We start from the raw sequence: 16,442 nt of genomic DNA on the forward strand, positions 1-16,442 counted from the left end.
CTGGGAAATGGGGAAGAATCGTATCAGATGGTTGAATAATAGATGTAGAGAACATTTTTGTTGCTCACAACAAAATTACAAAACATAACAGCCAGTCTCCTTTGAAATGCCTGGGAAGATCCAAGAGCTACTGCTTGCTTTGGTTCATATTTTATTTATTCAGGGACAAAACAATGGACTTACTCTTCCTTTTAATTATGAAACATTCCCATTAAGATTAGAACTGAGAAGTTCATTATAGATCCTGGATATCAACCTTTTGTATGTACTGTCATTTGCAAGTATCTTCTCCCATTCCGTGGGTTGCCTCTTTGTTTTTTGGACTGTTTCCTTTGTTGTACAGAAGCTTTTGATTTTGATGAAGTCCCAAAAGTTTATTTTCGCTTTTGTTTCCTTTGCCTTTGGAGACATATCTTGAAAGAAGTTGCTGTGGCTGATATCGAAGAGATTACTGCCTATGTTCTCCTCTAGGATTCTGATGGATTCCTGTCTCACGTTGAGGTCTTTTATCCATTTTGAGTTGATCTTTGGGTACGGTGTAAGAGAATGGTTGAGTTTCATTCTTCTACATATAGCTGTCCAGTTTTCCCAGCACCATTTATTGAAGAGACTCCTCAAATTCAACACACACGAAACAGGCAAACTTATCAAAAAATGGGAAGAAGATATGAACAGACACTTCTCCCATCAAGACATACAAATCGCTATCAGACACATGAAAAAATATTCATCATCATTAGCCCTCAGAGAGATTCAAATTAAAACCACATTGAGATATCACCTTACACCAGTTAGAATGGCCAAAATTAACAAAACAGGAAACAACATGTGTTGGAGAGGATGTGGAGAAAGGGGAACCCTCTTCCACTGTTGGTGGGAATGCAAGTTGGTGAAGCCTCTTTGAAGAACAGTGTGGAGATTCCTCAAGAAATTAAAAATAGAACTTTTCTATGACCCTGCAATTGCACTCCTGGGTATTTACCCCAAAGAGACAGGTGTCGTGAAAAGAAGGGCCATCTGTACCCCAATGTTTATAGCAGCAATGGCCACAGTCGCCAAACTATGGAAAGAACCAAGATGCCCTTCAATGGACGAATGGATAAGGAAGATGTGGTCCATATATACTATGGAGTATTATGCCTCCATCAGAAAGGATGAATACCCAACTTTTGTAGAAACATGGACGAGACTGAAAGAGATTATGCTGAGTGAAATACGTCAAGCAGAGAGAGTCAATTATCATATGGTTTCACTTATTTGTGGAGCATAACAAATATCATGGAGGACAAGGGGTGTTAGGAGAAGGGAGTTGGGGTAAATTGGAAGGGGAGGTGAATCATGAGAGACTATGGACTCTAAGAAACAATCTGAGGTGTTTGAAGTGGCGGGGGGTGGGAGGTTGGGGTACCAGGTGGTGGGTATATAGAGGGCACGAATTGCATGGAGTACTGGGTGTGGTGCAAAAATAATGAATACTGTTTTTCTGAAAATAAATAAATTGAAAAAATTAAAAAAAAGATTAGAACTGAGAAAATTGTCAAGAAACTAAATTCTTTTTTTAAGATTTGATTTATTTATTTGTCAGAGAGAGAGAGAGAGAGAGAGAGCACAAGCAGGGAGAGCAGCAGGCAGAGCAGACAGAATGAGAAGCAGACTCCCTGATGAGGAAGGAGCCCAATTCAGGACTAGATCCCAGGACCTTGGAATCATGACCTGAGCCAAGGCAGATGCTTAACTGACTGAGCCATCCAGGCATCCCAGGAAACTGAATTCTTATTGGGTCTAATATTTAAAGGAGAAGTTTTGCTAGAAATAAAAACACCAAGGCCACTGATAACAATCATAAATTTCCAAAAGAGTTGGGAGGAGGGTTGGGGATAATTTTGGACTAGACAGGGAGTTGTAGAAAAGATAGAAAGACCTAAAAAATGGCTGACAGAGGCAAAGCCATGTTCACAAACACTTTCCAAACTTTGTGCCCCTCCTGGTACATTTACCTGCTGGCAACAAGGAGAGAATCTCCTCTTTCTGGGGTGGCCATCAGCCCTAGTGTGTCACTGGGGCACCATTGCTGGGATGCTGAGGACATGCTGAGGTAAGGTGGCAGGTCATCAACAAGGATGCTGGGGATGCTGAAGGGATACTGCCTTCTTCACTCAGAACCAGATTAGCTGCTTCTCTTAGTTCCTACAACACTTGCCACTGGCTCAGCCTAACCATAAGCCACCAGTCTGAGAATCCAGGAGATGTCTTCTGTGGGCATCTAGTCAAGATAATATAAAGCCAGGTACATTAGACAAGCATAGCGCTGAGGGCCAACAGAAAACTGGTGTACCAGATAATCATGTAAACATGACCCTCCTCAGGCAGAAAAGAGAAGGGAAGGGAAAAGAAAAGGAGATTGGTAGAGGATGAAATAGAAGGGAGAATGGGAGGAATAAGGGGAAATTTGCAAATAAGACTTCAGTAAGGATCAGACAAGTAAGGGTACCCATGGGGGTACACGCTTGGGAGAATAGGAAATAGAAACCCAACCCAAGGCTATACATGCACTGGCACCCTCAGGTGGCTTGAAGGGTTTGCTGCACCAATGTATGCAGGAGTTTAAGGAAGGAAGAATTCCTCTAACTCCATGCTCAGGCAAAACATGGCCTGAGTTCTGTTTTCAAGCTCTGGAACCCTAGGAAAACAGCAGTTCTGTTTTCAAGCTCTGGAATCCTAGGAAATTTCTAAGGAAACTCAAGGGACAGTTTTGCTCTGGTGGTCTTTTTTTCGTCTTTTTTGGTAACCCTCCCATCTCACAGTGTCTCTGTTCCCACCTGGGCACAGTTCTCAACAGACCTTCTCCAGAGTGAGGGGGTGCTCCAAGTCTACCTAAATCCTTTTTTCAAAAGATTTAGCTTGAAAAAAATTATCTGTGATTAGTGAGACAGTCACTGAAAAACGTGCATTTACCTAATTTCAAAATGTCATACATGATTGACCTATTTCAAGCCCTTCCTATTTTGCCATATTGCATGTCTATCTTCCTATTTTACCTTCCTTGATGATTCAAGGGACTTTCAGTTCTGATTCTTTTTCTTTTCTTTTTTCAGTGTTCCAAGATCCATTGTTTATGTACCACACCCAGTGTTCCATGCAATAGTTTTGATTTTCAAAATTTCTTCCCCCCTTTAATGGCATAATTAAAAAAAATCCTTATCAAATATTCAATCCTGGGCGCCTGGGTGGCTCAGTGGGTTAAGCTGCTGCCTTCGGCTCAGGTCATGATCTCAGGGTCCTGGGATCGAGTCCCACATCAGGCTCTCTACTCCGCAGAGAGCCTGCTTCCCTCTATCTCTCTCTCTGCCTGCCTCTCCATCTACTTGTGATCTCTCTCTGTCAAATAAATAAAATCTTAAAAAAAAATATTCAATCCTTAATATATGATTCATCATTTACACATTTTGAAGATTCTTGTTTTATTTTTACTATTTCTCTTTTCCATATATTTTTTATTATGTTATGTTAGTCACCATACAGTACTTTATTAGTTTCTGATGTAGTGTTCCATGATTCATTGTTTGCAAGAAACACCCCATGCTCCATGCAGTACATGCCCTCCTTAATACCCATCACAAGGCCAACCCACCCCCTTCCCCTCTAAAACCCTCAGTTTGTTTCTTGGAGACCGTAGTCTCAAATGGTTCCTAATCCCCTCTGATTGCTCCCCCTTTATTTTTCTCTTCCTTCTCCTAATATCCTCCATGATATTCCTTATGTTCCACAAATAAGCGAAACCATAAGGTAATTGACTTTCTCAGCTTGACTTATTTCACTCAGCATAATCTCCCCCAGTTCCATCCCTGTTGATGCAAAGTTGGGTATTCACCTTTTCTGATAGCTGAGTAATTTCCAATGTGTATATGGACCACACCTTCTTTATCCAGTCATTTGTTGAAGGGCATCTCAGTAGCTTGGCTATTGTGGACGTTGCAGTTATGAACACTGGGGTGCATGTGACCCTTCTCTTCACTACATCTGTGTCTTTGGAGTAAATACCCAGGGTGCAATTGCCAGGTCAGAGGGTAGCTCTATTTTTAACTTTTTGAGGAACCTCTACACTGTTTTCCAAAGTGGCTGTACAAACCTGCATTGAGGGTAAGAGGATTGATTCTCCTTTCTCCACAACCTCTCCAGGATTTGTCTTTTCTTGCCTTATCAATTTTTGCTATTCTAACTGATGTAAGATGGTATCTTAATGTGGTTTTGATTTGAATTTCCCTGATGGCTAATGATGATGAACATTTTTTCATGTGTCTGATAACCATTTGCATGTCTTCATTTGAGAAGTGTCTGTTCATATCCTCTGTCCATTCTTTGATTTGATTATTTCGTTTTGGGTGTTGAGTTTGAGAAGTTCTTTATACATCTTGGATATCAGCCCTTTGTCTGTAGTGTCATTTGCAAATATCTTCTCCCATTCCATGGGTTGCCTCTTTGTTTCATTGACTGTTTCCTTTGCTGTGCAGAAGCTTTTCATCTTGATGAAGTCCTCAAAGTTCATTTTCGCTTTTGTTTCTTTTGTCCTTGGAGATGTATCTTGAAGAGAAGTTCCTGTGGCCAATGTTGAAGAGGTTACTGCCTATGTTCTCCTCTAGGATTTTGATGGATTCCTGTGTCACATTGAGGTCTTTCATCCATTTTGAGTTTATCTTTGTGTATGGTGTAAGAAAATGGTTGAGTTTCATTCTTCTGTATATAGCTGTCCAGTTTTCCCAGCACCATATGTTGAAGGGACTGTCTTTTTTTTCATTAAATATTTTTTTCCTGCTTTGTCATAGATTATTTGACCACAGAGTTGAGGGCCCATATCTGGGCTCTCTAATCTGTTCCACTGGTCTGTGTGTCTGCTTTTGTGCCAATACCATCCTGTCTTGGTGATCACAGCTTTGTAATATACCTTAAAATCAGGCAACATGATGCCCCAGCTTTGTTTTCCTTTTTCAACATTTCATTGGTGATTTGGGGTCTTTTCCACTTCCATACAAATTTTAGGATTGTTTCAGCACTTTGAAAAAGGCCGATGGTATTTTGATTGGAATGACGTTGAAAGTATAGATTGGTCTGGGCATCATAGTCATTTTAACAATGTTTATTCTTCTGATCCATGAGCATGGAATGTTTTTCTATCATTTTGTGTCCTCTTCAGTTTGTTTCATGAGTGTTCTTTAGTTCCTAGAGTATAGATCCTTCATCTCTTTGGTTAGGTTTATTCCAAGGTATATTATGGTTTTTGGTGCTATTGTAAATGGAATTGATTCTCTAATTTCCCTTTCTACAGTTTCATTGTTAGTCTATGAGAAGACAACTTGTTTCTGTGCATTGATTTTGTATCTTGCCCCATTATTGAATTGCTGAATGAGTTCTAGTAATTTAGAGGTGGAGTCTTTTGGGTTTTCCACATAAAGTATCAGGTCATCTGTGAAGAGAGAGAGTTTGACTTTTGTGTTTTGCCAATTTGAATAGCTTTTATTTCTTTTTGTTGTCTGGTTGCTGTTGCTAGGACTTCTAGTACTATGTTGAACAATAGTGGTGAGGTAGGGCATCCTTGTTGTGTTCCTGATCTGAAGGGAAAGGCTCTCAGCTTTTCCCCATTAAGAATGATGTTCACTGTGGGTTTTTCATAGATGGATTTTATGAAATTGAGGAATGCTCCCTCTATCCTTATACTCTGAAGAGTTTTAATCAGGAATGGATGTTGTATTTTGTCAAATGCTTTTTCCTGCATAAAATGTGGTTCTTATCTCTTCTCTTATTTATGTGTTCTATCACATTGATTGATTTGTGAATGTTGAACCACGCTTGCATCCAGGGATAAATCCTACCTGGTCATGATGAATAATCCTTTTAATGTACTGTTGTATCCCATTAGCTAAGATCTTGTCGAGAATTTTGGCATGGGTATTCATCAGGGATATTGGTCTGTAATTCTCCCTTTTGATGGGTGGGGTCTTTGCCTGGTTTGGGGATCAAGGTAATGCTGGCCTCAATGAAAAAGTCTAGAAAATTTCCTTCTGTTTCTATCTTTTGAAACAGCTTCAGGAGAAGAAGTAGTATTTCTTCTTTGAATGTTTGGTAGAATTAATTCCCCATGGAATCCATCAGGTCCTGGACTCTTGTTTTTGGGGAGGTTTTTGATCACTGCTTCAATCTCGTTTCTGGTTATTGGTCTACTCAGGCTGTCGATTTCTTCCTGTTTCAGTCTTGGAAGTTTATAGGTTTCCAGGAAGGCATCCATTTCTTCTAGGTTGCTAAATTTATTGGCATATAGCTGTTGATAATAGTTTCTGATGATTGTTATTTCCTTGGTATTAGCCATGACCTCACCCCTCTCATTCATAATTTTATTAATTTGGGCCCTTTCTCTCTTTCTCTTTTCTCTTGGATAAGTCTGGCCAGTGGTTGATCGATCTTATTAATTCTTTCAAAGAACTGGCTTCTAGTTTTGTTGATGTGTTCTATTGTATTTCAAGTCTAATTCATTGATCTCTGCTCTAATCTTAATTATTTCCCTTCTCGTGCATAAGTTAGGCTTAATTTGTTTTTGAATATCCAGATCCTTAAGGTGTAAAGATCGTTTGTGTATTCGGGATTTTTTTTTTTTTTTAAGTGAGGCTTGGATGACTCTGTGTTTCCCATTTAGGACTGCCTTTGCCATAGCCCATAGGTTTTAGAGCGATGTGTCTTCATTCTCATTGGTTTCTATGCAATGTTTAAGTTCCTCTCTGATTTCCTAGTTGACCCAAACTTTCTTGAGCAGGATGGTCTTTCACTTCCAAGTGTTTGAATTCCTTCCAAACTTTTTCTTGTGACTGAGTTCCAGTTCCAAAGCATTGTGGTCTGAGAATATGCAGAGAATAATCTCAATCTTTTGGTATCAGTTGAGACTGATTTGTGACCCAGTATGTGGTCTATTCTAGAGAAAGCTCCATGCACACTTGAGAAGAGTCTGTTGTTTTAGGGTGGAATGTTCTGTATATATCTATGAGGTACATCTGGTCCAGTGTGTCATTCAAAGCTTTTTTCCTTGTTGATTTTCTGCTTAGATGATCTGTCTTGCTGAGAGTGAAGTGTTGAGGTCTCCTACTATTAGTGTGCTATTATCAATATGTCTCTTCATTTTGGTTAACAGTTGGTTTATGCAATTGGCTGCTCCCATGTTGGGGGCATATGTATTTACAATTGTTAGATCTTCTGTATCTAACAATGTATCTAATGTGTCCTTCTGTATCTCTAACTACAATCTTTATCTTAAAATCTAAATTGTCTGATAGGAGAATTGCTACTCCAGCTTTCTTTTGAGGTCCATTGGCATGAGAGATGGTTCTCTATCCCTTCACTTTCAGTCTGGAGGTATCTTTAGGTTTAAAGGGAGTCTCTTGTAGACCATGTAAGGATGGGTTCTGTCTTCTTATCCAATGTGCAACCCTGTGCCATTTTGTGGGAGCATTTAGGTCATTCACATTGAGAGTGATTATTGAAAGATATGATTTTATTGTCATCATGTTGCCTGTGAAGTCCTTGTTTCTATATATTGTCTCTGTAAATTTCCAATCTAAATCACTCTTGGGGTCTTTCTCCTTTTATAGAACCCCCCTCAATATTTCTTCCAGGGATGGCTTAGTGGTCACATATTCTTTTAGTTTCTGCTGGTCCTAGAAGCTCCTTTTTCATCCATCCATCTGAATGACAACCTTTCGGATAAAGAATTCTTGCCTGCATGTTATTATCATTTAGTACCCTGAATATGTCTTAAAAGCCCTCTGGCTTGCCAGGTCTCTGTGGATAAGTCTGACATTATTCTATGTTCTTCTCTCTGTAAGTAAGTAGTCTCTTCCTCCTAACTGCTCTTAAGATAGTTTCCTTGATGGGACCCCTGGGTGGCTCAGTTGGTTAAGCAACTGCCTTCAGCTCAAGCCATGATACCAGGGTCCTGGGATCAAGTCCCACTTCGGGCTCCTTGCTCCACAGGGAGCCTGCTTCTCTCTCCACCTCTGCCTGCCTCTCTTCCTGTTTGTGCATGCTCTCTCGCTCTCTCTCTCTCTCTGACAAATAAATAAATAGAAATAAAAAATCTAAAGATGGTTTCCTTGATTCTAAGATTTGCAAATTTTACTATTACGTATTCAGATGTTGGTCTGTTCTCCTTCATCTTGGGAGGAGTCCCCTCAGCTTCTAAGATGCAAATGCTGTTTCATTCCCCCAGATTAGGGACGTTCTCAGCTATGATTTGCTCATATATGTCTTTTAGTCCTCTCTGTCTCCGTGCCCTCAGGGATCCCAATAATTCTGACACTGGAATGTTTCTTGGCATCATTTATTTCTCTAATTCTGTTTTCATGGAATTTGAGCTGTTTCTTCTAGGCCTCTTCCTGTTCCTTCTTTTCTATCAGTTTGTCTTTTAGATTGCTAATTAGTTCTACTGCTTCATTTACACTAGCTATTAGAGTATCTAGATTAGACTGGGTCTCATTGGTAGCATGTTTAAGTTCTGCCAGATCAGCTCTCATTTCTGCCTTTACAGAATCTATGTTGCCATTAATAGTTTATCCAGCCTAGTTTTGTCTTCATAATTGTTACCCTGAAGTCTATTTCTGACATCTATCTTTCTGACATATCCATTAGATCTGTGGGAGAGGCCATTTTCCTGGGTCTCTTCTTTGTTGGGAATTCCTCCTCCTAGTCATTCTGTTGAGCTGTGGTTGAGGGGATGTAAGCTGAAAATATCAACCACAATCCAGGCAAGGTGCACCCTGGGAATGTTTGGAGCAATCAGGAGCCACCACCAAAAACCCCAGCCAAAATGAAACCCAGAATAAGATTTATAAGATACAAAAACAAAAACAAACAAGCAATCAAAAAGACCCACACACACCCCCAAAAAATAAAAATAAAAATAAAAATAAAAAGGGAGACATGAAGGGAATGTGGCTATAATTGCTTGATGTGGTCAAGGTAGGGTATTTCACCTCTTCCTGGGTGTATTTTTTTCTCTGTGTTAGAGAACATTACTTCTCAGAGAGATAGGGAAATTAAAACTGCTATATATATAAAGGTAGTATTGAACAGGGAGAAAAGGACTAATGTGAAGCTTATAACTATATCTATATCTCTATATAAAGGAAAAGAAAAAAGTATATGTGTGAAAAGTTCAATTAAAAAAGTTACTGTAGAATATGTTGTATTAAACATTTGGTTGAAATGAAAAGTAGGGGGAAATAATCAGAAGAAACATGAGAAAGAATTTTTAAAAAGAGGAAAGTTATCTAAGAAATACACAGGCTGTGAGACAACACCAGGAGCTTAATATACCTAGTGTTGGGATTTTTCTGTTTTATAAGGACCCTGGGGTTGTTGTCCTCTTGTTCTCCTATCTTGTATTCTGGAGGAGGGGACTGCTACAATGTTTTACAGTCAATCCTGCTTGGCCAGAGTTGACCTTCCCACTGTCAAAGGGCTGGACTCCATGGAAAGCGGTTTTTTGGGCTTTTGTTCTTTGATTGCTTTTGTTCTCTGGTGGCTTTTCAGGCCTTTTCAGAGGGTCAGAGCAAAGGGAAATGCCCACACCCAGACCTCTGCCCCAGAGGAGAAAAGCCACAGTCTACTTCTTTCTGAATCCTCCAGAACACACAGTCTCCCCCTCTGTAAGCATTGCTGAATACCACAGCCTCCCACAGGAGGTGCATACCCACAATGATCCTCTCAGCAGTAGAAGCTGGCCCACACTTTTCTATGCACTTCCCCCCACCAGTGCCACCAAAACTGAGTGATCCCAGTCCAGGCAGGCCCAGGCCCAGGCTCCCGGCAGTGGCAAACCAGGATCTGTGGGTACTGATCCAAGTCAAGTCCTCTTGGGCACCAGCAGCAGCATCAGCCAGCACCAGATCCACAGGCTCAAGTCTGTGGCTGTGGCCACTCAGTCCCAGCATTTGTCCCTTAAGCCCCTGTGTTCTGTTTGAGCGCTATATAAGTCCCTTCCCCTCCCACAGTCACTGGTCTCCAAGCTACCATTGGTCCCCAGGCGCAGGACACTTTTGCACTGGGGTATTACTTTCCAATGCCTAGTTTCTGGAGGTCTCCTTCCCCTTCTGTTTATCCTCCAACATCTGTCCATACAATCACAGCTGTGGCCTTTGTATTTCTTGACTGATGATCCTCTGTCCCCTTAGAGAAACTGTACTCTCAATGAAGTAGAGCATAACTGCACACTCTGTAAATGTCATCAGAAACAAAGTCTGAGAACTGTCACAGTCAAGAGGAGCTTAAGGAGACATGAATTAAATGTAATGTGCTATCTTGGGTGGAATCTTGGAAATTGGACTTTAGGTGACAACTCAGGAAATATGAATACATTGTAGACTTTAGTAATAATTTTTCAATATGGTTCATTAATTGTGGTAAATGTGCCACACTAATGTAAAATGCTAATAATAATGGAGACTGAGCAGGGGGTATATGGGAATGCTCTGCACTATCTTTGCACATTTTATGTAAACCTAAAACTATTCTAAAGTTAAAATTTAACCTAAAAAAAAATCTTTTCCTTCCCAGCTCCAATCTCTTCATCCATGATAATCAAGGTGACTGGCATGGATCAGTTCATTCATGACAAATGCCACATAGTCCAAAGCGTTCTGAATATTTCTCCAGGCTATTTTGGTGGATGGTGAGATATTGTTATTCTAAAACTTGGGAGGATGTTTTAAGTCTTTTAAAATATGTACAGTAATAATTTTTTTTTCCAAAATGAACTGCTACCAAAAACACAAGTTTGATATGTCATTGTACTTAAAAACATTTCTCACTTTTATTATATCTTCTTTGTGTATGTCTCAATTTGGCTGGGCCATGGTGCCCAATATTTGGTCAAACGATTATCCTGGATGTTTCTGTGAGGATATTTTGGATGAGATTATCATTTAATTTGGGTGGATTTAGAGCAAAGCAGATTTCCTTTCAATATGACTGGGCCTTATCCAATGGACTGGATAGAACAAACGGCTGTACTCTCCCAAACAGGAAGAGATTCTTCCAGTGGACTGCCTTTAAGCTTCATCTGCAACATCAGCTCTACCTCGTTCACCAGCTGATGGCTTTGGACTTAAACTGCAACTAATTCCTGAAACTCCAGTCTGCCAGCCTCTTCTATCAGATTTTGGAATCACCAAGCCTCCACAATCACATCGGAAAATTCCTTGAAATAAATCTTATTTTGTGTGTGTATACACACACACACACACACACACACACACACCCAACTGTTTCTATTTTTCTGGAGAAGCCTTACTAATATACCCTCCTAAACAGGCACAAGAGGAAGAAGTTCCAGGACACTGCTGGAGGAGAAAATATCCAAGATTGGATGCATTGGAGTGGGTAAGAGGAAGAGTTATTCTGTATCCCTGTCACCCCTCCCCCAAAGTGGCACAACTCAGCACCAAGAAAGATCTCCTCAGCTCATGGTTTCTCCCATGGAGGAAAATGGGAGTATGTCAGTAAGCACCTGGCTTCCCAGCTATATGGGATAAGGAAGAGGCCCACTTCTTTTTTGCCCTATCCAGAACACTAGGATATGCTGTGTTTTTCTTTTTCAGTGTTTCCTTGGCGATTCAGGGTCTTTTCTGCTTCCATATAAATTTTAGGATTGTTTGTTTCAGCACTTTGAAAAATGCCAATGGTATTTTGATTGGGATGATATTGAAAGTATAGATTGGTCTGGGCAGCATAGACATTTTAACAATGTTTATTCTTGTGATTCATGAGCATGGAATATTTTTCTATCTTTTTGTGTCTTCTTCAATTTATTTCATGAGTGTCCTGTAGTTCCTCGAGTAGCGTTACCTTTACCTCTTTGGTTAGGTTTATTCCAAGGTATCTTATGGTTTTTGGTGCTATTGTAAATGGAATTGATTCTCTAATTTCCCTTTCTACAGTTTTATTGTTAGTCTATAAGAAGACAACTTATTTCTGTGCATTGATTTTGTATCCTGCCACATCACTGAATTTCTGAATGAGTTCTAGTATTTTAGAGGTGGAGTCTTTTGGGTTTCCCACATATAGTATCATGCCATCTGTGAAGAGAGAGAGTTTGACTTTTGTTTTTTGCCAATTTGAATAGCTTTTAGTTCTTTTTGTTATCAGATTGCTGTTGCTAGGATTTCTAGTACTATGTTCAACAGACAAATGGATAAAGAAGATGTGGTCCAAACACACAATGGAATATTACTCAGTCATCAGAAAAGATGAATACCCAACTTTTGCATCAACATGGATGGAACTGGAGGGGATTATGCTGAGTGAAATAAGTCAAACAGAGAAAGTCAGTTATCATATGGTTTCAATTACTTTTGGAACATGAGGAATAGCATAAAGGACATTAGGAGAAGGAAGGGGAAAATGAAGGCAGGGGGAGATATGGAGAGGGAGAGGAACCATTTGAGACTGGACTCTGAGAAACAAACTGAGGAATTTAGAAGGGGAGATGAGGAATGGTTTGGCCAGGTGATGGGTATTAAGGAGGGCACGTATTGCATGGAGCACTGGGTGTTATACATAAACAATGAATCTTGGAATATTACATCAAAACTAATGATGTATTCTATGGTCACTAATGTAACATAATAATAAAAGAAAACCCAGAATACTCTCATAAGCTTGGAGTAAAGAAAAAATTCTTAACCTTGCACAAAATGGCAAGTTATAAAAAATGATTATATGGTCTTTAGTAAAATTAAGAATTTCTCTTCATCAAAACAACATTAAGAGAATGAAAGTCAATCCACAGGGCAGAAGAGGAAAAAGTGCTTAATTTTATTAGCTATCAGAGAAATGCAAATACAACTTTTGATGCATTCAAAACTCACTAGAATTGGAAAATGGGAAAAAAACCCACATAAAATACCATGTGTACTTACCATATGGGACAACTGGAATTCTCATAAACTACTATGGGAATATACAATTTTACAACCACTTTGGAAAAGTGCTTGGAAGCATAATGCCTACTTATGATCACACAAAGCCATCTGTAGATATATACTAAAACAAAGCAAAACAGAAGTGTCTAGGGTCAATGTGTACAAGAATACTGATAGCTACACTATTCAGAACAGCCATAAACCAAAAGTTACATAAATATCCTACAACAGAAACAGATCAAGAAATGATGTATTCATGTAATGGAAAATGATGCAACACTGAGAACAAAAAATACACAAATGCATTATGCTTGGAGAGTTAGCTAAGTACAATATTGAGTGAATTAAGTCAGACACAAAAGAAATAGATAGTAGATTTCACTTATATGAAGAACAAGAGAAGGCAAAAGTAATGTATGGCCATAGATTACCTGTGAGGCTGGGATAGCATTGCAAAGGGGGACTTGATCTGCTCGTTAGCTTTTGATCATATTCTCTTTGAGAAAGCTTATTGTGCTGTATCCTCATATGTTGTGTACCTTTATGTATGTTATATTTTAATAAAAGTAGGTCAAATTCTAAAAATCTGCCACAAATCTATTTAGATATAGGTAAAGGTCATTTATAGAACTCACTTATATTCAATGATGGAAAAATTAAAAATGATTCATGTTCTTACATTACTGAGACTGCTCAATAATTTGTTCAATTAAAATCCCTCTGTATAAAAAATTAGAAGAAAATATACTGAATTTGGGTGATAAAATTGTTCACTATGGCATCTTTCAGCATTTAACAAGACGTGCATTCAGCAATTTTACTTAACATCAACCTAACAGATATCATCATGCATGCAGTTCGAGCGTAACTCCTAATAATCTCCATTCACAGTTTGCTACCTGCACTTTGCAAAAACTTGCCCAAGGTTCTTCTCAGTGCATTTTTAACTTCCTTGTTTTTCAGGCTGTAGATGAAAGGATTCACTAGGGGAGTGACCACACCATACTGTATGGAGAAGATCAGCTCCAGACGTGAGCCTGAGGTTGGCATTAGATGACGGAGGAAAGCTGAGCCATAGAAGAAACTCACTGCAGTGAGGTGGGAGGAACAAGTGGAGAAGGCCTTGCTTCTGCCTGCGGTGGAGCTGATGCTCAGGATGGTGGAGACAATGTGCACATAGGAGATGAAGATCAGGAAGAATGTACCGAAGCCATGCAGGAGTGTGGAACAGACCAGGACAGTGAGGTTGATAGAGACATCAGAGCAGGACAAAGGGAAGAGGGAGGGCAGCTCACAGCTGTAGTGATGGATGGTTTTGGCCTCACAGAAATCCAAGTTTATTATCAGAGGGATATTAATGAGTGCATCTAGAAACCCCAGGCTCCATGAGCCCCACACAAGCTGCATATACAGCTGATTATTCATAACCTGGCCATAGAGGAGTGGGTGACAGATAGCAGCATAACGGTCATAGGCCATTGCTGACAGTAGGCAGACTTCTGTTCCTCCAAAGTCAAACAGAAAGAAGGCTTGAGCCAGGCAAGCCTCTACTGAGATGGTTTTCCTCTGAGACAGGAGGTTTTCCAGCAGCCTAGGCACTATGGCAGTAGAGAAACAAAAGTCCACAAAAGAGAGGTGACTCAGGAAGAAGTACATAGGTGTGTGGAGTTGAGAATCTGCCCTGATGACCAACAACATCAATAGATTTCCCATTATAGTCAAGAGGTAAATCCCAAGGAAAAGCACAAAGAGCAGAACCTGGATGTGGGAGTCAACAGACAGGCCAAGGAGGATGAACTCTGTGATGGTGCTATGGTTCCTCAAAGCCATGTAGAGAGGATATGCCCTAGAAATAAAAATAAGCATAAACCTCAAACCTCTGTTGACCACACTCAATTACCAGAAGAGGGGGCTTGAACATAACTAGCTTATATTTCTTGTTTTTCCTCATTGATTTTTTTTTTTAATATCCTTTCTTCCCAGACTGATATTCTGCTTCAATTCTGAATAGGTCAATCTTAGTATGATATCACCCTATAGTTGATATTCTATCTCAGAGATCACTGAAGGAATTCACAAATTCATCCAGACCTTAACCATGACTAATTTAGTCAGTTTCCTTCTATAGAAACTGCTTAGCAATATTACCTGTAATTTGCATATTTTAGAGAACTATCTATAATGGATGTTGCAAAACTTGTAATTTCTCCTCTATCACGGTTTCTTTCTTTCTTTTTTTAAAAAAATTAACACACAATGTATTATTTGTTTCAGGGGTACAAGTCTGTGAATCATCAGTCTTAAACAATTCACAATACACAACTCACCATAGCACATCAATGTCCATCCCAGTCCATCCCAATGTCCATCACCCAGTCACCCTATCCTTCCCTTCCCTGCTCCAGCAGCCCTCAGTTTGTTTCCTGAGATTAAGAGTCTCCTGTGGTTTGTCTCCCTCCCCGGTCCCATCTTGTTTCATTTTTCCCTTCCTTCCCTCCATGAACCCCCGCCCTGCCTCTCAAATTCCTCATATCAGAGAGATATGATAACTGTCTTTCTCTGATTGACTTATTTCACTTAGCATAATACCCTCTAGTTCCATCCACGTTGTTGCAAATGGCAAGATTTCATTTTTAGATGGCCTCGTAATATATATATATATATATTATATTATATATATTACATATATTTTTATCATATATATATATATATATATATCTCCCACATCTTCTTTACCATTCATCTGTTAATGGACATCTAATTTCTTTCCATAATTTGGCTATTGTGGTTATTGCTGCTATAAACATTGGGGTGCACATGCCCCTTCAGATCACTACATTTGCACCTTTAGGGTAAATACCCAGTAGTGTGATTACTGGGTCATAAGGTAGTTCTATTTTTAACTTTTTGCCGAACCTCCCTACTGCTTTCTGGAATGGCTGCACCAGCTTGCATTCCCCGTGTAGGAGGGTTTCCCTTTCTCTGCATCCTCAGCAACACCTATTATTTCCTAACTGGTTAATTTTAGTCATTCTGACTGGTGTGAGGTGGTATCTCACTGTGGTTTTGATTTGTAGTTCCCTGATGCTGAGTGATGTTGAGCAATTTTTCATGTATTTATTGGCCATTTGGATGTCATCTTTGCAGAAATGTCTGTTCACGCCTTCTGCCCATTTCTTGATTGGATTATTTGTTTTGTTTTTGGGTCTTGAGTTTGATGTTCTTTATAGATTTTTATAGATTTTGGATACTAGCTCTATCTGATATGTCATTGTGAATATCTTCTCCCATTCTGTCAGTTGTCTTTTGGTTTTGTTGACTGTTTCCTTTACTGTGCAAAAGCTTTTTTTTTTTTTAATGAAGTCCCAATATTTCATTTTTGCCCTTGTTTCCCTTACCTTTGGCAATGTTTCTAGGAAGAAGTTGCCACAGGTGAGGTGAAAGAGTTTGCTGCCTGTGTTCTCCTCAATGATTTTGATGAAG

General features: G+C 39.5%; 1 protein-coding gene across 1 annotated transcript; it reads right to left on the reverse strand.

Moving 5' to 3' along the window:
• Nucleotides 1-13,844: 13,844 nt before the first annotated feature.
• LOC131839767 (olfactory receptor 8S1-like) lies at nt 13,845-14,789 on the reverse strand. Its single transcript, XM_059187495.1, has one exon. The coding sequence runs from the start codon at nt 14,787-14,789 to the stop codon at nt 13,845-13,847; it is 945 nt and encodes a 314-aa protein (XP_059043478.1).
• Nucleotides 14,790-16,442: the final 1,653 nt, after the last annotated feature.

Source organism: Mustela lutreola, chromosome 8 (genome assembly GCF_030435805.1).
Source record: "Mustela lutreola isolate mMusLut2 chromosome 8, mMusLut2.pri, whole genome shotgun sequence".
NCBI lineage: Eukaryota > Metazoa > Chordata > Mammalia > Carnivora > Mustelidae > Mustela > Mustela lutreola.

Excerpts from the sequence above, each read along its gene's own strand:
- LOC131839767 (XM_059187495.1), bottom strand. The coding sequence starts at position 14,789 with ATGGCTTTGAGGAACCATAGCACCATCACAGAGTTCATCCTCCTTGGC.